The sequence below is a fragment of the Salmo salar genome, chromosome 19, assembly GCF_965601325.2.
Source record: "Salmo salar chromosome 19, fSalSal1, whole genome shotgun sequence".
In the NCBI taxonomy this organism is placed as follows: domain Eukaryota; kingdom Metazoa; phylum Chordata; class Actinopteri; order Salmoniformes; family Salmonidae; genus Salmo; species Salmo salar.
Genome location: NC_138309.1, coordinates 10,630,001 through 10,653,330, shown reverse-complemented (window position 1 = coordinate 10,653,330; position 23,330 = coordinate 10,630,001). Strand labels below are relative to the sequence as shown.

At 40.2% G+C, this 23,330-nt stretch overlaps 1 protein-coding gene across 1 annotated transcript in view; it reads left to right on the top strand.

Annotated features, from left to right (window-relative positions):
• Positions 1 to 23,330, top strand: part of LOC106578422 (catenin delta-2) — a 422,676-nt gene that overhangs the window by 305,801 nt on the left and 93,545 nt on the right. Inside the window, exon 13 of the mRNA XM_014157182.3 lies at positions 20,549 to 20,681. Within this exon, the coding sequence (XP_014012657.3) occupies positions 20,549 to 20,681 (133 nt within the window). The remainder of the gene's footprint in view (positions 1 to 20,548; positions 20,682 to 23,330) is intronic.

The window sequence follows — 23,330 nt, the reverse complement described above, 5'->3', positions numbered from 1 at the left end:
TGAAACTGAGCTGCACTTCCTAACCTCCTGCCAAATGTATGACCATATTAGAGACACATATTTCCCTCTGATTGCACAGATCCACAAAGAATTCGAAGAAAAAAAAACAGATTTTGATAAACTCTCATATCTACTGGGTGAAATAGCACAGTGTGCCATCACTGCAGCAAGATTTGTGACCTGTTGCCACAAGAAAAGGGTAACCAGTGAAGAACAAACACCATTGTAAATACAACCCATATGTATGTGCATTTATTTTCCCTTTTGTACTTTAACCATTTGCACATCGTTACAACACTGTATATATACATAATATGACATTTGTAATGTCTTTATTCTTTTGGAACTTCTGTGAGTGTAATGTTTACTGTTCATTTTTATTGTTTATTTCAATTTTGTATATTATCTACTTCACTTGCTTTGGCAATGTTAGCATATGTTTCCCATGCCAATAAAGCACCTTGAATTTAATTGAGACTATGAGAGCCAGAGAGAGACTATCCTGAACATGACCCCAGGCTACATGTTGTATCAACTCAACACATTGACCCCAGGCCACCTGTTGTATCAACTCAACACACTGACCCCAGGCTACATGTTGTATCAACTCAACACACTGACCCCAAGCTACATGTTGTATCAACTCAACACTACACCCCAGGCCACATGTTGTGTCAACTCAACACACTGACCCCAGGCCACCTGTTGTATCAACTCAACACACTGACCCCAGACCACATGCAGAGAGAGAGAGACAGAGAGAGACACCGAGAGACACAGAGAGACAGAGAGAGATAAATTGAGAGAGAGAGAGAGAGAGAGAGACAGAGAGAAAGACAGAGCGAGAGAGAGACTTTCCTGAACATGACCCCAGACTGACCCCAGACCAGTGAGCTCATGGACTCCTGAGTTCTTCTGCAAAAAAATATAGAATTACAGTTGGATAAATGTAGATACATTAGATTTTTTTCCCGCAAGGACTAATACAGGATACTAACCTCATCAAAACATTAAAACATTGAATCCAAATCAAAATTCCATACCTAAAATCTTGATTATTACTACTAAGACAATCAAGAAAAAACTTCTAACAAACCAGAACCTGCAGAAGAAACACAGCGGAACCTGAAAATACCATCCAACACAAAACTGAGTGAGTAAAGTTCAGTCTGAATCTACTTCTGAAGCCAAAAAGTAAAAGACAATGATATCTAAGTAATTTTGTTATATAAAGTTAAGTAAATAAGTATACTAAGCTACCAAACTGCTAGGACAGAACGGACCTGGCGGCAGTGTGAAGTCAGATGTGTGTATACTCTTGAGCCCAACAATGGCAGGAGAGTTTCACAGCCACACCCACCCAAATGTAGAGGCCTTTGAAGCCCCCATGGCTTATCCCTGTCCAGAGGTTATTAGAATACAGTACCCCATGGATATTGAAAATAACACTGCAAGGAATAAGTACAAAAAAAAGCTCCTCAAGGACAATCCAGACACACTATTTGCTGTTTTCTACCAAGAGGGTAACGTAAGCAACTTAATTTTCCACACAGAACATCCCCTGGCATGGCACAATGCTATAAGAGCACACTACACCTATGTCAAGAGAGAGGGTATTGTCCCAGGGTGGAAACTCAGGAAACTAGACATTGAGGAAATTGAAACAACCTCTGTCAATGTGTACAAGTCTGGGACAGTAATGGTGCAGGGCATCCTCATGCAGTTCCAGCAGGACTTTTACGGGATCAAAGAGAGAGCACAACAGGAAAAGCTCTCTCTCTGTGACGATTCCCCCATCCTGAGTGAGTCTGTTCGCACTGCTCCTCCATCATTGAGAGGGATAAATTCACAGAGCTGGAGAGAGACATGGTGGAGCTCAGAGAGCTAGTCCCCCAATCCAGACAGAACAAACCCACAAAACAGATCAGCGCAACCCTCCCCAACAAGACCCGGAGGGCAGGAGGTGGAGATGGACGGCTGTCTGAGGGAGCTGGCTGCTCTACGGACTGAGGTGAGAGAACTTAAAGAGGCACACATGGCACTGAATGAAGAGATGAGAAAACTGAGGTATGAGAGAGAGCAGGACACTCCTCAGACAAACCAGCACAACAGACCACCTCAGACCCGGACCACAACCTCAACACCACAATGGCACAGACAACACAGGACCCACCAACCCAACAGACTCCACCCCCTCCTAACAGCCCCCCTGTCAGCTCCCCTGATAGCCCTCCTGACAATCCCCACACATCCATATGAGGACACACAAAAGCCAGAGATTGTGACCCTCATTGACTCAAATGGCAAATACATTCAAGAGGATAAACTTTTTCACAAACACAAAGTGGCTAAACTCTGGTGAACAAACACTAGGCATGCCCTGGAGCTGTTGTCAGAGGACAGACTAGAGTCCCCAGCCACATCATAATTCACATGGGCACAAATGACCTGAGGGCGCAGCAGGAAAGGGTGGGAACAGCACTCAAGGGAGTGGTTGAAAAAGCTTCCTCCACTTTCCCCAACACACAAGTGGTTATCTCCACCCTGCTACCACAAAAAAACCTTCTCCCTGCCACCATACAGCAGGTGAATGTAAGCATTTCGCGAGACTGTGCCTCAAAACCTAATGTATAACTTGTCCAACACTGCAGCCTGAACTTGAACAGCCTTTACGACCAGGTCAACCTCTAAAAGGAAGAAAATCACAACATTTGCCAGGACCCTGAAGGACGTCACCCTCAACCGTAGCTCCAGCATCTCACACAAGAGCAACAGAGCAAAGGACACCCTGCCCAGACCAGCAAGACACCCTCCCAGACCTGTAAGACCCCCTGCCGAAGGACCTGCACCGAGAGAACCCGTACCAAGAGGACCTACATCCAGGCCACATCATCACCAGCCACTCTCCAACCAGCTAAGACCACCCCAAGCAAACTATGACTACACCCTATATAGGCCCCCCCATATCAGACCTATGCCCCTTCTGCCCACCCCATGCCTCCCGCGTCTGCCGTGAGCAGAGCAACAGGCCCAACCCCCACTGTTACACCCGCCCATGCCTCAATCTGCGACCTAAGAGGTATGTATCAGATGCTCAACATGCTCTGCTCACACCTACTGTGATGGTCCGGGCCTAAACCACACAAAAAAAACACTAGACACTATGGAACACAAAGCTTTTACTACCTCATCTTGGAATATACAAAATCTGAGGTCAACTGCCTTTGGCAGAAATTGAAAATACAGACATTGTCATCCTACAAGAAACATGGTATAAAGGAGCAGGACCCACTGGTTGCCCTCTAGGTTACAGAGAGCTGGTAGTTCCATCCACCAAACTACCAGGTGTGAAACACGGAAGAGACTCAGGGGGTATGCTAATTTGGTATAGAGCAGACCTAACCCACTCTATTATATTAGTCAAAACAGGAACATTTTACATCTGACTAGAAATTAATAAGGAAATGATCTCAACAGAGAAAAATGTCCTCATGTGTGCTACCTATATCCTCCCACTAGAATCCCCATACTTTAACGATGACAGCTTCTCCATCCTAGAGGGGGAGTCTGTGGCGACCTAAATGCCAGAAATGACAAGAACCCGACACCCTCAGCACACAGGGGGACAAACACCTACCTGGAGGTGACAGCATTCCCTCCCCCATATGCCCCCCTAGACACAGCTACGACAACATAACCAACAAAAATGGGTCAGAACTCCGGCTGCTGGGTATGTACATAGTCAATGGTAGGCTTCGAGGGGACTCCTGTGGTAGGTACACCTATAGCTCATATCTTGGCAGTAGTACTGTAGACTACTTTATCACTGACCTCAACCCAGAGTCTCTTAGAGCGTTCACAGTCAGTTCACTGACACCCCTATCAGATCACTGCAAAATCACACTCTACTTAAACAGAGCTATGCTCAATCATGAGGCATCAAAGCCAAAGGAACTGAATAATATTAAGAAATGCTGTAGATGGAAGGAAAATAGTGTGAAATCTACCAAAAAACAAATTCAATCCCTTCTAGACAATTTCCTGGACAGATTTTCATTGTAATAGTGAAGGAAATAAACTTGGCAGTAAAAAACCTAAACAGTATATTTGACCTCTCAGCTTCCTTATCAAATCAAAAAAATTCAAGCAGACAACCTAAGAAAATGAATAACAATGAAAAATGGTTTGATGAAAGAAATGGAGAAAATTTAAATGAATTGAGAAACCTATCCAACCAAAAACATAGAGACCCAGAAAATTTGAGCCTACGCCTTCACTATGGTGAATCACTAAAACAATACAGAAATACACTACGGAAAAAGAAGGAACAGCACGTCAGAAATCATCAGAATGTAAATGAAGAATCCATTGAATCTAATTACTTCTGGGAAATTGGAAAACTCAAACAAACAACACAAAGAATTATCTATCCAAAATGGAAATGTATGGGTAAACCACTTCTCCTATCTTTTTGGCTTTATAACAAAGAATGAACAGCAAAAACATATACATGATCAAATACAAATATTAGAATGAACTATTCTCTAATTATATTGAATGAACTACAAGACAAAATACAAACCCTCCAACCCAAAAAGGCCTGTGGGGTTGATGGTATCCTAAATGAAATGAGAAAATATTTTGACCACAACTTCCAATTGGCTATACTTAAACTCTTTAACATCTTCCTCAGCTCTGGCATCTTCCCCAATATTTGGAACCAAGGACTGATCAACCCAATCCACAAAGTGGAGATAAATTTGACCCCAATAACTACTGGGGGATATGCGTCAACAGCAACCTTGGGAAAATCCTCTGCATTATCATTAACAGCAGACACGTACATTTCCTCAGCGAAAACAATGTACTGAGCAAATGTCAAATTGGCTTTTTACCAAATTACCGTACGACAGACCACATATCCACTCTGCACACCCTAATTGACAAACAAACAAACCAAAACAAATGCAAAGTCTTCTCATGCTTTGTTGATTTCCAAAAATCTTTTGACTCAATTTGGCATGAGTGTCTGCTGTACAAATAGATGGAAAGTGGTGATGGGGGAAAAACATACAACATTATAAAATCCATGTACACATTTCTTTCCACAGGGCCGGGGGGTGAGACAGGGATGCAGCTTAAGCCCCACCCTCTTCAACACCAACGAATTGGCGAAGGCACTAGAACAGTCTGCAACAGATAAACTTCTAAACTCACGTTTGAGAAAAGGACCTTTGAATATTTGGTACCTACTGGAGAGCTCTCCTTTGTCTACACCCATTCAGCATTGTTCACACCCTCTTAACCCAGCCCCACCCATCTCTTTAAGGATTCACATGTGAGGTCATGTGCTAAACAGTGAGTAATGTAGTAAAGATTAAGACTAAAAGTGGTAGTAGCCTACAACAAGGAAAAATTCCAGGTAAACAGAAAGTGTCCAGATAAAAATATTTTATAAATATTAGGTCACGCTTACCCAGACACACTTGTCTAAATTGATGGGTCATGTGAAAGAAATGCTATAATCCCCTAGCCACATCCAGTGGTGGAAAAAGTACTGAATTTAGTAAATGTAAAGATACCTTAATAGAAAATGACTGAAGTAAAAGTAAAAGACACCCAGTAAAATACTACTTGAGCAAAAGTCTAAAAGTATTTGGTTTTAAAAAATAATTAAGTAAATGCAATTACTAAAATGTATTTATGTATCAAAAGTAAATGGAATTGCTAAGATGTACTTACATATCAAAAGTAAATGGATTTGGTAAAATGTACTGAAGTATCAAAAGTAACATTTTGAATCATTTTAAATTCCTTATATTAAACCAGACGGCCCAATTTTTTATTTTAATTGCCGGATAGCCAGGGGCACACTCCAACACTCAGACATAATTTACAAACGAAGCATTTGTGTTTAGTGAGTCTGCCAGATCAAATGCAGTAAGGATGACCAGGGATGTTCTCTTGATAAGTGTGTGAATTGGACAATTTTTCTGTCAAAAATATAAATAGTAAAGATATGTACAGATACCCCGAAAAAATACTTTAGTACTTTAGTACTGAAGTACTTTGCACCACTGCTCAAATGCCTTAACACCAGTACATTTGCAAACTTTATATACTGTTACACACGCACTTATCAAATAGTATTCCATACATAAGTTAAGGCCATGCAACATGAGTTGAAACCTGAGTGCGTTGCACATGTACAGTACATAAACAGATGCATGTGCCATATATTTATGTGGTGGACACTTGATACGATCACATGATATTGTTGTGGTACTGAGGCTCAGTTGTAGAGCATCGTGTTTGCAACGCCAGCAAGGTTTGTGCAACGCCAGGGTTGTGGGTTTGATTCCCACAGGTGGGCAGTACAACAACAAAAAAAGAGAGAAAAAAATGCATCAAATGAAATGTATGCACTCACTGTACTGTAAGTCGCTCTGGATAAGAGCGTCTGCTCAATGACTATAATGTAAATGTATGTCACAAAATCATGTTATGACCACACATATCAATATTCAATATATTGCACATATCAGTATTTTGCTAAGTTTTGCTAAGTGGATGGGTCTCTACATAAGGTGTAAACGGTACAGCCAAATGGTTACCGTAATTTCCGGACAATATTTTTGTTACAAGCCGTGTTTCGTTAAAGCCTATTTATTTTTGTTACAAGCCGTGTTTCGTTAAAGCCTATTTATTTTTGTTACAAGCCGTGTTTCGTTAAAGCCTGTGTAAAGTTAATTTGTTTCAATGTACCGGTAGGCACCAGCGGCTTATAGACATGTGCGGCTTATTTATGTTCAAAATAATACTTTTTTTAAAATTCAGTGGGTGCGGCTTATATTCAGGTGCGCTCAATAGTCCGGAAATTACGGTACTTGCATAGTAGCAATATCAGAAATAGATAGTGTCAATATAAATAAAATATACAGTATGTACACAAACAACATCAATAACGATAGTGATAGACGAGGTAGTTATATGCATACAATCAGGGGTAAAGTGGCTGAGCAGCAGAAAAAACAAAAAATAGTAGCAGCAACGTATGGCGTGTGTGTTAGGAGAGAGTCATTTGAATAGAGGCACTGCAGAAAGTGCTGATGACTGGTCCATCCAAACCACGCATAAACAAGGGAATCTATATTCGGAGAGCCTGTTTCTGTCCTGCCCTTGACTTTGGTGCAGGGCATGTGATGTCCATAGGCTCTTCATCGCAAAACTACCTGATCTTCTCAAAAACATACTTTTGTCTAGCTGTGTCCAGTCCAGGTGGTGCTTGTACAGGCAGACCATCTATGAGAGGAAGGATGTCCGTGTTGCGCAGCAGCTGAAACTTGGTGCCGACCTCATGTAATGCAATGAAAATGATATTCACCTGAATTGCTGGTACAGCTTGATCTGTGGCAGCGTCCTGAAGGACAGAGTCAGGTGTTGTTGCCAGCCATAGCTTTCCACCACCACCGGGATGTTGACCGCTGTCACAGTGCTATCCTTCACAACACCAGCAATCTCAGACAAAGTGTTCACTCTGGTCTTTTTGAAGCGCTGCTTGATGAGTCTGGAGCACCAGTCGGGGGCAAACTTGGTGTGACCTGTGATCAGGAAGTGAAGGACCAGACTGTGGTGGAGCTTGTGCATGGTCCACCAGGCACAATACCAGAGCACAAACTTGTTCTTGTTTTGGCCACTGCAGTTACCACAATTCAGGTCCACACGTGTTTCCCCAAGCTCCTTAGTTGGTGAAGAAATGGTGCATGTAGTTGATGACTGTGCTGCTGCCTTTGCTGGATGACAGGCCTTCATCAATCAAGTAGTTGACTTGTTGTGCTATTCCTTCACAGTAGACACCAAACAAACCACACTTGCGAGGAGTTAAAAAGTAGATGGGACCTGGCTGCATAGGGTCAGAAGGATAGTCCACCTGCAAACAACAAAAGAACATTAAGATAAATTACAGTTAATTGTCTCACCCCTGTCAATCTGTCTTTATACAGCTCAGTGAAAGGTATTTTCCTGCCTCCCATATATATATATATATATATATATATATATATATATATATATATATATATATATATATATATATATATATAGTTTTTTGTTGAGTGTCCATCTATGTCCATCTATGTCCTTAATCAGTATAATGGAGGAAATGTTGCTTACTTGTTGAGCAAAATCCAAGCTGTAATGCATCCTGATGTCTTTGCTTGCTGGTTCAGTAAGAGCCCCCAGAGAAAACTGCAGGTCTTGACAGGTGGTCTTGCAGTCAGCAACCATCTTCTGGTAGACAGACCACTCACTCTGAACAAGCAGGAGATGCTGCTCTTGCTTCTTCAGCTTGGCTGACTTAACAGCTTCTGACAGGTCTGAAGACCTGATAGTTGTTCCTCTGGCACTGCCAGCACAGGTCTGTCCTGGGCTTAGTGCTTGAGATGTGGGGCAGCAATTTTCTACACAGATTCCTGAAGGAAGACAGCCTGACTACACGTACCTCTGTAAAACACAGAAATAATGTAAGATCAATAAAAGTACTGCCAATCATGTTGGAGGTCAATTAATCAAAATGTGTTATGCTTTACATACCAAGTGTTGTCATTGATTCCTTGTAGAGACACCACACTGCTACTTTTGTCACATGGGATGGAAGCAGCTTCCAAAGTATTTGTGTCCTGGGTGGCGTCCTGGTAATACCATTGCATTATCCTCTGCATAGTTGTTGCTGCAAGGACTCATGCTTCAGGTGTAACCTGTGCTTGCTTCGGTCAGCTCTCTTTTTGATGGGAGGCATTAGCCCATTCTCCTTTTATGACTGATGGAGGAGAGTCAGGCGTGTTCTACTGATGCTGAAAGACAAATTCCAGATACAAATATTTTAGCATTATTATACAATAGATGCAAAATGGCATTTTGAGAACATCACAACATACAGTTCATACACATAATGTTAGCTAGCTAGCCAGCCATCTAACGCCAGCTGGCTAGCTAACAGCAAGCTTTAACTAGCAATATAAACCAATTGTCATAGCTAGCTAAAGTTAACCAAATAGGTTCAATGTTAGCTAGCAAGCCAGCCATTGAACTTCAGTTGGCTAGCTAACAGCAAGCTTTAACAAGCAATACAAACCGATTGTCATAGCTAGCTAAAGTTAACCAAATAGGTACAATGTTAGCTAGCAAGCCAGCCATCGAACTTCTGCTGGCTAGCTAACAGCAAGATTTAACTAGCAATACAAACCGATTGTCATAGCTAGCTAAAGTTAACCAAATAGGTTCAATGTTATCTAGTTAGCTAGCTAACATTAGGCTATAATTAGCAATGTGTAATGGCATTCTGAGAAAACATTACAAAAAATATTTTTACCTAAATCAGGAATTTCCTCATCGTCTGATTCATTTTCAGTCAGAGAGAGTCAGCATGGCACGATCGTCCTCCAGAAAGTAGTCCATCACAACTTTTTCCCACTGACCTTTGTCTATAGAGCCTGATAAATTCAGGGCAGCAATGTTATTGAGAGCAGTAGCAACATATTTACCAGTTCTCCATGGCTAACATTATATCTTTCGAAAAAACTGCAGTAGAAAAGATTATCTATGCATAACGAGCAGCTCATTTTATAGATACAAGATGCTACACCGCAAACCAATCCAAACTCATCTATTTGCATGTCCAGCCCACTCATTATCTCAGGTAATCATGGCTAGTGGGAAGGTTGCTGACTTTTTCTGTGGCTAAACCAACTAGGCTGGTAATTTAACAATTTTATTCGTATTTACAGATGGCATACAAATTTGTTATCAAGGGACATGAAAGTTTGCATTTTGATCAAAACATATTTTTTTACGTTCAAACGGCTCTCCTGTGAAGTCATGACTTGCGACATACGCCTAGTTTCCTGAATCGGGTCACATTTACAGATAAAATATGCCATTAGTACTGTAAATTTCTAAAACATTTGCATTACCAACACATGTAAACATAATACAAAAAAATATGTTCTTAAGCACGGTTTAATGTAAACAAAACAAAAAAGTGACAATAAACACATTCAATAAGCTCCCATAGTTCTTCACTGCTGCTCAGTGAGAAATGCCAATAAATTGTAGCCAAATGGGCTGCATCAAAAACGGCTCAATTACAAACCTACACCTTTCCCCTAGCATCTATCAAAAAGTGTACATTTTAAAATGATTAATCAGGACAGAATACAGTTGTTAATCTTAACAGTATTGGTATGACATAACTTCAAAAAACCAAGGGTTTCCATTATAGCATTAGTTAAGATGGAACCACCCCATCTACAAAACTGAGAAGCATCTTCCTTTAGAAATTGAAAAATTGCGCAAAATTATTTTTAATGATATTCTAGCTTGTTTGTGACATTAAAAAATAATGATATTTTGTCACAAGGCTATTCTGCATTCAGATGTAAAGCCATTTTTTTTCAACAAAAAGGTTTCAAATGTATCAATCTTCAAAAGAGATCGTCATCCTGAATAAGGTGCATGTTTATACATGTTTATAACTGTCCCAGCATAGAAAGTGACAGATAAGAAAGGCACTGGTATACTGTATGTGTCTTTCAGACACAGATAACTCAAATATCACATTGCCTCGCTTTGAGCTCAAAAAAAGAAAACATGTATCTTGTTTCCTACTAAGAGGAGTAGTAGGCCTACTCTCAACAGAGTTTTGTGCAACATGTCTGCCTGGCCTTATCTTAGGAGGTTTGTCATTACCTTCACTCCCATGTTAAACACAGGTTTGTGAAGGGTAATTGGACATTTTAATTATGTGAGATTATGGTTAGAAAAGATCTGGATATTTTGTCATATTCCCAGATTACTAATTATGCCCTTCCCAAAACAACATACTCAAACTTTAATAACGGTTGCTTACTCAAGTTTTGAGTAATTAAAAAATATATATTATTATTATTGTTTTATTTATTTAACCTTTATTTAACTAGGCAAGTCAGTTAAGAACAAATTCTTATCTACAATGACTGCCTACCCCGGCCAAACCCAAACGACGCTGGGCCAATTGTGCGCCGCCCTATGGGACTCCCAATCACGGCCGGATGTGATACAGGCTGGATTCTAACCAGGGACTGTAGAGAAGCCAGAGTAAATGCCAGACATTTCCAAACATCCAGAGTAGCTTTACTTCCTCAACAATATGTCAATTTCAGTTTATACTGGATCATTTTCAAACACTTAAAGTGTAAAACACAAAAAAGAGTCAACCCCAGTGATAAACCAAACTTACTTGAGCAGGTCACAATTGACAAAAACAAATTAGATGTTTGCCCAGGAGCAACTAGCTTATAGCTGTTCAAAGTCCATTATCTTCTTGAGCAGAGTACAGACATGTACATTAATTGTGTGCCTCTTCTTCTCCACTACCTTTCCGCTGCTGACGACCTCTGCTGTGGTGGTCTTCAAGCCAGTGGATGGATTGATTCCAGCAAAACTGTGAAAACAAAGTGCACACCCAAAATAAAATTCAAAAAACAAATCTAAAATAAAATTTTAGAAAGATGATAAGGTCCCCTGATGTCTCTCAAAGTGTCTGAAGTGTTCGGCATTACCCCTGTACATTGTCCCCAGTTCAAATAATGGCTTCGCATGATGTGTTTATGCTCTGACAAAGGAGCCTTTCAAACGTATCAACATATCTTGATTCAATTAACCTGCCAAACCAATCTGTGATACAAAATGCCTCAGTTTATAGCCTCCGCAGCGGAATTCTCCCAAGGATGAAGCATATTTTTGTTTACCTTTGGATGAACTCCAGGGTGTGTGAAGCCTCCTCTTGGTATTTCAGATTAAAGGTATAGAATGAGGCCAAAAAAGCTGCCAACGTTGCCACAGTTGGAGTGGACTGACATCACAACCTCCTTCTTGATGCTTATAATCCATTTGGCAGCAGTCATTGTGTCACCGGAAATCAGACCACATTTATGTTTCACAATTGCCTCTGTGAAACATTGCTATTGTAAGGCCCTGTCTAAAAACAATTACTCACACAGAAAGTCTTATACCTTGAACAATCAGTCTTGGTGACTCCGGCAGTGGAATTGATCACTCCACATCTGTGGCTGTGGCTGACACCTGTCGTGTCTGTGACTGTCATTAAATGTGAAGACTGTTATTTTATCAAATCAATTCCCTATGTGTAATTATTATTACGTGACTAAACTAATCGTGTAAACTTTAATTAACTAGGAAGTCAGGGCACCACAGGAAAATGTTTGTAGAGTCTCTATTTCCCAAATCGACTCTTCAAATATGTTCATATCTTATCAAAACAGTTGCTTATTAATAAATTGTACCTCATCAGTTCTTATTACTGAATGTCGCAAGCCCTTGGATATCTGCACGAACCCTAGCCTCCATAGTGAATCAGCAATATACAAATTGGCTTAATTATTTATTTACTAACTAACTAATCAAATCATAGAAATACATAAACAAACAATATAGTTATTGGTTACTAACACAATGCATTGATAAGTCCCTAGTGGGCTAAACCGGTATGGTGGCTTGGTAGACAATGGAAATTGGTGGGGACAGATAAAAAGCGGGAAAGACAAAATGGATTCACTACACACAGTTGATAATTATATTCATGAAAATGCTAATCCTTTGCACATGAACAGCCGCTCATTTCAAAAAATAATTGCAATGTATGTATTTACGCCCGTACTGTATGTCGTTGTCTTCTCTGGTGGAATCGCCGGTCCGTCTGCTGGAGAGTCAGTTCATCAGAGAGTCTCTGGTTAACTTCCCCAGTAGTTACAATGTCTTTCGTAGTTGTCGCTTTCTCAGCAACTCTGGATAGTGCCTGTTGTATTGGATATGTCAGGCGTACAGATCGTCGTTGCATAGAATAGCTGCTTCCGCGGTTGTCAGTATTCTCGTACTAGATTTACGTAATTTCCAGCTGCAGACTAGTAATTCTACGTCTACTATTTGCTGTTATTCTGTAGTGAATGATAGTCTCAGGGTTGAACAATTTCCAGTTGTAGTTCTTAACCATTTCAACATGTAGCGTCAGCTCCATGTTTTCTAGTCTAATGTACATTTTGTCAGGAGTGGGTTTTATACACTTCTGAGAAAAGGGCGGTCCATGACGCCAACGTAATGTCTATGCTCACGTGGGCATGGCCACTGATTTGGTTAACTTGATATGAAAACCCATATTTTCTCATTTAGAAGGTTAACATCACATTAAATCTTTTCACAAATAGTTTAATGTTAAATCATGTATGTTTCACAATATTTAGATGTAAACCCCATAATTAAGAACTGTACACAACCAAAGACACAGTAATGAGTGTTTCCTGTCCCTCATGAGATCACCAAATGAAACACACTCGTCACGACTGTCCCTTAAGTGTCCACGGACCACTCACAGATTCTCAAAAATATAAATATTGTTTAATTATTCAAACTTTAGATGTCCAAGGGTCTCTCTGTGTTCCACAGTTTACATTCCAACCTCGAACACTACAGAGCATAGAGGCAGCGTATTTTATGACCGCCATAAAACAGTCAACTTCCCGCTCTTCCCCTCTACGAGAGAGAGCACGCTGTAGAGTGGACCCACTGTAACCTGATCCTTCAGATCGTCACAGGAGAGTTATGACACACCTGAAAGATATAAAACAACACATTCTATAACTTTAAATTCACATATTTTGAACATTTGGCACATCATCATTTTAAACTTCTAAAATTACATAGAAAAGTATTATCTTATGCATAAGATGCAGATTAATGTAAAACTCACATCGGCCTGTAGAAAGAGTGCATCCGTCCTTTCTTCAAAATAGGACATCAGCAGGAGGACAACACAAGGGCCAACTGCAGTCTCTCCACCCTTTTCAAACCTTGACAGGATTTTTCAGTTGGCCTTCTTGCACTGATTACAGTCGATGAGCCTGAGAGTATTTTTCTCTTTCTTAGCCATAACATAGGATTATCACGATTCTTATGCTCAATGCATGTTTTCATCTGATTTAAGAGGGATCCATAGCCACTCCCAATTGTTGTCCCATCTCTCATTGTATCAGCGAAGCTTTTCGGGTACTGTTGTACCATCATATTGGCTATTGTACGGCAATCTGCTCTGGTCGGATTATGCTCAATAACTCTCATTGCATCTACTTTAATTCTTACCATCTCTCTTTGTTCTCCCGTAGTTGGCCGTGTACCTCTAGCGATGGCTGATCTCAGGTTCATGCACATTTTCCCCCAAGGGACAGTGAAGTTCTCCAGCCAGATGTCCAGGTCTACAGTACTGGTCGTACTGGTTGTTGACAGGGTTGTGCTGGATGTGGAGGATGACTGTGAAGGGGACGGGCTTGATGGCTCAAATGTTGATGTATCCTTGATGGCACCAGCTGTGTAACTCCTTGCTTGTTCTGGAAGTAAAATAGTTGCTCAACTCAGAAATCTAAAGTAATAAAATTCCAAACATTTCCTCTCAACTGTACCTGTAAATCTTTGAGCTAAATGTAATACCTTGAAATCTCCATGCATTTAGCAGCTTCCGGTATTGTTTTGGTCTGATGTGCTCCTGTAGGTCTTCTTAAGAAATTGAAGGTCTGGCTTTCCCTCTGATTTGCCATTGATTTGCCAAATATCTTGTACTCCACTAAGGAGTAATAATCAACAAGGTCTTCATGCTTAATGCAGATAAAGTTTTAGTCTTGGGCTACTCTTGTTAGGCAGTGAATACCTAAATCATCTAGCTACACAGCCTGCTGCCTCTCTAAAACAGAATAAACAGAAGAGTAGCAATGGACCAGGATCAACTTCATCTCACCCATTTGCAATCCATCCTCATCTTTCCCCATCACTACATACATTCCATTTCAGTACTTTGTGCTTTTGACAGTGATATTATTTAAAACAACTGTGTTATATAGATTTGAAGTGAAATGCAGCGACTGAATCCTCAAACTTCTTATTGTAATCAGTGGCATAAAAGTCAGTTCCCTTTTCTACTTGAATGAGAGGCGGAAATAAACTGCCAGCACTTAAATAGGCTTGGAACAGTTGGTGTCTCTCTGCTAGAGTCCCACGTAGATTGTTAAAGTTGTGCAATTTCCGTACACACTGCTTGAAGTAAGTATACTTACTCTCAAACCTCAACGTCCAGAGACAAATAAGTGGCCCGAACCTAATGATAAGCTCTGGGTAATGGCAGAGATAATGGTGCTTTGGCTTGAGGGGTTTGCCAGGAAAATTCTCAGTTCTGAAATTGGTATATTAATCAATAAGGACTTGAAGATATGCCACCTGGTCAGCAGTAATGGCTGATGCACATATGTATCCGACGATTTGTCTTAGGAGCAAAATCAACTGCCATACACCACTATCTGGTAGATTTTTGATTCGATCTCCTACTAAGAGGGGGAGTACTCTCAACAGACACCAGTTTTGTACAGCATATCCACTTACAGTTGAGTCGGAATGTAGCCAAATACATTTAAACTCAGTTTTTCAGATTCCTGAGCGGTATGACGGCTGCGTGGTCCCATGGTGTTTATACTTGCGTACTATTGTTTGTACAGATGAACGTGGTATCTTCATGCGTTTGGAAATTGCTCCCAAGGATGAACCAGACTTGTGGAGGTCTACAATTGTTTTTCTGATCTTGGCTGATTTCTTTTGATTTTCTCATGATGCCAAGCAAAGAGGAACTGAGTTTGAAGATAGGCCTTGAAATACATCCGTAGGTACACCTCCAATTGACTCAAATGATGTCAATTAGCCTATCAGAAGCTTCTAAAGCCAAGTACAATCTTTGTCCCCATGTGCAGTTGCAAACCGTGGTCTGGCTTTTTATGGGGGTTTGGAGCAGTGGCTTCTTCCTTGTTTGCGCGGCCTTTCAAGTTATGTCGACATAGGACTCGTTTTACTGTGGATATAGATACTTTTGTACCTGTTTCCTCCAGCATCTTCACAAGGTCCTTTGCTCTTGTTCTGGGAATGATTTGCACTTTTCGCACCAAAGTACATTCATCTCTAGGAGACAGAACGCGTCTCCTTCCTGAGCGGTATGACGGCTGCGTGGTCCCATGGTGTTTATACTTGCGTACTATTGTTTATAGAGATGAACGTGGTATTTTCTGGAATTTTCCAAGCTGTTTAAAGGCACAGTCAACTTAGTGTATGTAAACTTCTGACCCACTGGAATTGTGATACAGTGAATTATAAGTGAAATAATCTGTCTGTAAACAATTATTGGAAAAATTACTTGTGTCATGCACAAAGTAGATGTCCTAACCGACTTGCCAAAACTATAGTTTGTTAACAAGAAATTTGTGGAGTGGTTGAAAAACTAGTTTTTATGACTCCAACCTAAGTGTATGTAAACTTCCGACTTCAACTGTAGCTTCTCACTGCCAGGGCTTATCTCAGGAGGTTAGTCATTACCATCACTCCGAAGGTATTTAAATTGGCTGATGCATCTGTTCAATTCTAAATATGTAAAATGTTTCTCTTGATTGACCAAATGGTTAATGAACAGTGTAAGGTCAAAAGAGACAATGCCCTCGAAGTGGTCATGACCCAGGCAAGGAGGCAGTCCAGGCTGGCAAACATAGAAGTATCTAAGCTCATAAAATAGAGAATCAAATTTGACACCACATGCACTGTCCTTGTCATTAGCTTCTATGTACAGTACATCATCTTTATAGGACTGGGAAGTTTTTGTTGAACCAGTTGACAGTGGATTAGACTCAAATGTTGCTCTGTCAATGTCACAATATCGCAATATGTACTCCGGCTGAAATTTTCCACAAAGCCCCCGATACTGTGAGATCCCAGATTATCTCTAGCTATGGCACATGAATGTAAGGGCTGTCAGGAGAGAGAGTAGACCAAGGTGCAGCGGAGTTAGTGTTCATCATAATTTTTAATTAGAACAAAAGAGAACACTACACAAAAATAAGAAAAACGACAGCCAAACAGTCCTGTCAGGTGCAAAACACTAACAGAAACAATTACCCACAAAACCCAAAGGAAAAACATGCTCCTTATGTGTGACTCCCAATCAGCAACAACGAACTTCAGCTGTGCCTGATTGGGAGTCACACACGGCCCAAAACAAAGAAATACAAAAACATAGAAAAAGGAACATAGAACGCCCACCCAATGTAACACCCTGGCCTAACCAAAATAAAGAACAAAAACCCCTCTCTATGGCCAGGGCGTTACAGTGAAGCACCTCTCAAAACACATCCATCTGCTAAAACAATACCACCATCCTTTAGCTCCTTAAAATCTCTTAGCAATGGGTAAAGAACAAATTCCTGTCCAAAATCTTGCTCTCTGCACAGAAGGACTAGTTGCATGTGATCAATATTTGACCTATTATAAGCCTAAAATTCACATAGAGCAAGATAGAAAGCAAGCAGTTTGTGTTTCTTTTCCTTGATCCCAAAGAATTTGCAACCTCACATGCATATTGATATAGTATTAAGGCTAAAGATGATGCTTCTGTTTTAAATAAAACATTGTCTGCAATATACTGTCCATCCCGAATATCTTGAAAGATTTCCTTATCAGATATGTGAGTGTGTGATTTCTCCTACTGTGTCTTGAATGTCTCTGACTCAAAAAGGGCACCGAGTGTTGTATTTATAGGGACATACTGGGCAAAGCACTCTTTCCCAGATTCATTAGTGCCTAAATACAAGGGCACAGGTTCAACATAATTGAAAGTGTTTTTAAAGATAGTCTTCTGACGCTGATCTGGTTGTAAAGAACCATTATAGGCCTTGAGAAGATCCTCCTTTTGGAGCTCTTCAATTACATTTTTATATCCTTCTCAGGAATGCCAAGTACACCCAATTTATACTTGCGCTTTGAAAGAAGATGTGATTGACTAAGGTCATGAATATCTTGAAATTCTTCAATAATAGACTGAATGACAGAGGCAGGTAACAATAACTTTGCCTGAAGCTTTAAATAAAACAGTGTAAACATTTTTTTAAAGAGAGCTTCATCAACACTGCATCCTCCAGTATTTCTCATTTGCATCCTCCAAATGAGAAATAAATGTAGTCAAATGTAAACATCTGAAATGACAAATGTCTATTGGGCAAATAAAAAATGTGTCCGCCGGTTGAAATTGTGCACTTTTCACAGACCTTTGATATCCCTTGTGGTCTCTGTATAACATGCTGACCAAACCGGACGCGTGTGTGCGTCCGTGTGCGCCAACGCGCGCATGTTGATTTTGTTCACCACACCAGAAGCGATCAGGACACGCAGGTTGAAATATCCAAACAAACTCTGAACCAATTATTTTAATTTGGGGACAGGTCAAAAGGCATTAAACATGTATGGCTGTTGCTAGCTTATTTGTCCTGGGATATAAACATTGGGTTGTTATTTTACCTGAAATGCACAAGGTCCTCTACTCCGACAATTAATCCACAGATTAAACCGTAAACCCAATTAGTTTCTCGTCATCTCTCCTCGTTCCTTCAGGCTTCTTCTTCTTCTTTGGACTTTAAATGGCTTTAAAAATAGAACTTATATAAACAATTCAATTCAGAATAGCAAGCTAACATTTGTGGCTGAGAATAGTTCCCCTAAATTCACCTCAAATGACAGCTATTACGCAGCTAGCTCGCCAATGGACAGACAGATTGATTACACATTCGAACCATCAAGCCATAACTGACATAACGAAAATATATCTAGAAATATTCCTTCTTGATTCAAACAACGTTGCAATATTTAGCTAAGAGAGGGCACAGCTAGCTATTAGCTCACGTACAAAAATATTTGGGGATAACAGAACATGGAATAGGCTATTAATTATAACAGTTTTGGACAGAAGGCTTGCAGAGACACTTGACGTTTTCAAATCGATTCACGGACTCCCGATGCAAAATGTTCTCTCAAAATTAAACACATTTCATGTTGCCTACTGACCGCAATTGCAGATGTTCGCTTCCATCACGAGACTGCCCGGGCATGTGGAAAGCTCGATGTGCCCAAATTGCCAATTCTTTAAAATAGGCTATGTGATTCTGTAGGTTATTTTACATGGGAAGTCGTATCCTAGTGAGAAATCGTCTTCTCATTGTATGGCTGATGAATGTGAAATATGATTTAACCCACTTGATGGCTGCTTCAGTGTAGGGGTCTTGTACAAGAATTCACCCGAAAAGACAGCATAATACCTTAATCCAATGGGCCTACGACTAACCGTTAAGAGCTGTAAATCATCATGCCTGTATTTTGTTTGCGTAATATGTACTGTAACATTCACTGTTACAAACTGTAATCGTTCGGCGACCCAAGAAAACAAAAAGATAATTACTTGACACATTGGAAAGAATTTACAAAAAAACTGAGCAAACTAGACTGCTATTTGGCCCTAAACAGAGAGTACACAGTGGCAGAATACCTGACCATTGTGACTGACCCAAAGTTAAGGAAATCTTTGACTGTACAGACTCAGTGAGCTTAGCCTTGCAATTGAGAAAGGCCGCCGAAGGCAGACCTGGCACTCAAGAGAAGACAGGCTATGTGCACACTGCCCACAAAATGAGGTGGAAACTGAGCTGCACTTCCTAACCTTCTGCCAAATGTATGACCATATTAGAGACACGTGTTTTACACAGACCAACAAAGAATTCAAAAACAATTCCAATTTTGATAAACTCCCATATCTATTGGGTGAAATACCAGTGTGCCATCACAGCAGCAAGATTTGTGACCTGTTGCCACAGATAAGGGCAACCAGTGAAGAACAAACACCAGTGTAAATACAACCTATATTTATGTTCATTTATTTTCCCTTCTGTACTTCAACTATTTGCACATCGTTACAACACTGTATGTAGACAAAATATGACATTTGAAATGTTTTTTTTCTTTTGTAACATTTGTGATTGTAATATTAACTGTTAATTTTTTATTGTTTATTCCACTTTTGTTTATTATCTATTTCACTTGCTTTGGCAATGTAAACATATGTTTCCCATGCCAATAAAGCCCCTTAAATTGAATTGACAGAGCGAGAGAGAGACAGAGGGAGAGAGGGGTAGAGTATTATAGCAGTGGTGAGCCACACAGTAGGTATTCTATCCCTACTGTATTTCTAATTTCTCTGAATTCCACAACAACCATGTGAGAAGGATAACATAATAAAGAAAACCATTTCCTCCATAATGATGTGAGAGAAAACATTTATTTCACTTTGTCCTGTGTATCAGTGGGAGTGTTAAACCTAATGGAATAACGGTGGTGACTGGCCTCACACACCCACACAACTAACAATCTTATGGTCTTCAACCTCGGAAATAAATGTTGCCTCCGGGTACTGTGTTGTGCTGTATAATCATCTAACAATTACATTTTTTCTCATTCTCTCTCTTTCGCTCTCTCTCTCTCTCTCCCCCCTCTTTTCACCCCTCTCTCTTTCTCTCTACCCCCCACCCCCTCTCTTTCTCTCTACCCCCCACCCCCTCTCTTTCTCTCTACCCCCCCACCCCCTCTCTTTCTGTAGGGAGTTTGGATGGAGGGATCCAGAGTTACCTGAAGTGATTCAGATGCTGCAGCACCAGTTTCCTTCAGTCCAGTCCAACGCTGCAGCCTACCTCCAACACCTTTGCTTCGGAGACAACAATATAAAATCAGAGGTAGCCTACCACTGTGCGTGTGTGTGCGTGTGTGTTCGGCAAGGACAAAGTCCTTTCTAGCATTCCCAAAACCCAGTGCATCTCACTCTCTTTACAAATCCCTCTAAGGCTATCTGGAATAAACGGGTGTTAGAACCCTTTAACAAACACTTTATTAATAAGCCTCCTATCACCTTGACATACCAGTAATCTGTTACATTGTGTTACATTGTGTTGTCTGCTCTGAATCCCTCACAATCCATTTTTACAACAGCATACAGCATTGACGTCCCTATGCCCTGCTCGATGAAATACATTTCTGCTGTGCCGCTGTTGGTCAATAGCTGCTTCACCCTCTTTTTGAAAAGTGACGATGCACAGTGTAAAATGCACAAAAACATATGTGTATACACACTTGCACACACACACACACACACACACACACACACACACACACACACACACACACACACACACACACACACACACACACACACACACACACACACACACACACACAGGTACAAACATAGTCCTTTTTTGTGTTGTAGCAGTTGGAATTATCGTTGAATAGAGCAGAGACACAATAAGAAGAAAGCTTGGTATTGACAGACAAGACAATGCTGTGATTGTCTCCACAAAGTATCGAGGGAGAGAGAGTGGGGGAGGGAGAGATGGGGAGAGAGAGAGAGAGTGGGGCAGGGAGAGATGGGGAGAGGGAGAGAGAGTGGGGGTGAGGGACAGAGAATGGAGGAGAGGGAGAAAGAATGGGGAGAGGGAGCGAAAAGTGGAGAGGGAGAGAAAGAGGGAGAGCAGAAAGAAAGATGGAGGCCGGTATTTGATTCCAGGATATGGGTTCAAATAATGCAGAGAGTGTGCAAGGTAATGATTAGAGTGGTGTGTGTGTGGGTGGGTGGGTGTAGGGCATCCGGAAGTCTAAAGTCTGGCCTTTATTGTGACTGACCACAGAGACAGTTTGGCAAATTCAGCTCAACATTATTTATAGCACGTCTACACACAAACATACACACCGCCCCCTTCTCATCTCTGTCTGGCTAAAGTTCAATCCCATCAGCTGTTTTTGTGGCTATATGATCTATCGATATCCATTTGTCCAGACGTGGCCTATAGTCAAGCTGCAGTCTCACTCTCTCTCTCTCTCTCTCTCTCTCTCTCTCTCTCTCTCACTCTCACTCCCCCTCTTCTGTCTCATCCCTCTTCCATCCCTGCTTACCCTCATCCTCCCCCACCAAAACCTCCCTGTATTTTCCCCATGCTTCTCTTCTTTCTCTTCCTCCCTCCATTTTCTACATCCATTTCGCTCCTCTTTTATATCCATGTCTCTCATGTTTCATTGGATAAGCCTTGTGTTTCAGAACAGCATTTTCCTTTTGATTATTACATAAACACTAGACATTAGTTGAGGTGTACCAAAACATTTTTGATATACTCATAGGACTGTTATTAGGATGTTTTTACCACTCCTATGTAAATGGTATATTATCAGACACTCAACAAGAAGGTCGGATTTCATTATTACTGAAACAGGATACAAGTGGGAAATATGAAGATCCAGTTTTGGAGGCCCCTTACACTTCAGTGTTGTGATGCAAAAATTCTAGCAAAATGTATAGCACATAGTATTTAAAAAGTATTGTCGGACATTATTAATTCTAATCAGACAGGTTTTTTACATGGATGATACATTGGTGATAATATAAGGCAAGTACTGGAAACAATAGAACACTATGAAAAATCTGTGAAACCAGGCCTGCTATTCATAGCGGACTTTGAAAAGGATAAAGTACGACTGGAGAATCTTTTATAAAATGGGTTAAAATCATGTATAGTAACCCTAGGTGTAAAATAGTAAATAATGGCTACTTCTCAGAAAGTTTTAAACTGTCAAGAGGAGTAAACAAGGTTGTCCACTACCGGCATATCTATTTATTATGGCCATCGAAATGTAAGCTATTAAAGTCAGATCCAAGAATAATATGAAGGGATTAGAAATACAGGGCTTAAAAACAAAGGTGTCATTGTACCCTGATGATTCATGAAAAAAAATAGAAAATACCTTTCTATTGTGTAAAAATCACTCTGATTAACTCTTTAGTCATATCCCAGTTTACCCATTTGCTTATGGTCTTGCCTACACCTAGCAAACAGTTTTTAAAATTAAAATATTCAATTTTATTTGGAACAGCAAGCCAGACAAAATTAAATGCGCCTATTTATATAATTTATATTAATTCGGAGGGCAGAAATGATTACATTTTAAAGCATTAGACATCTCACTAAAGGCTTCAGTAATACAAAAGTTATACTTAAATCCGAACTGGTTCTCTAGCAAAATAGTAAGAATGTCTCACCCTATGTTAAAGAAAGGCTTTTTTCCCTTTATTGGGTTTACAACCTCTCACTTTCAGTTATTTGAAAAGGAAATAATCTCCCAAATATCACTATTTTTAAAACAAGCCATAGAAAGATGGTTGCAATTTTGATTTAATCCACCAAAAATGACAAAACAAATAATACAACAAATATTGTAGTTAAACTCAAATATACTAATTGATCAAAAAAATAAAAAATGTTTTCAAAGGTATAAACTTCGGAAATTATATCATAAATAGGACTGGTGGAGTTATGTCATACATGCAGCTAATAAAA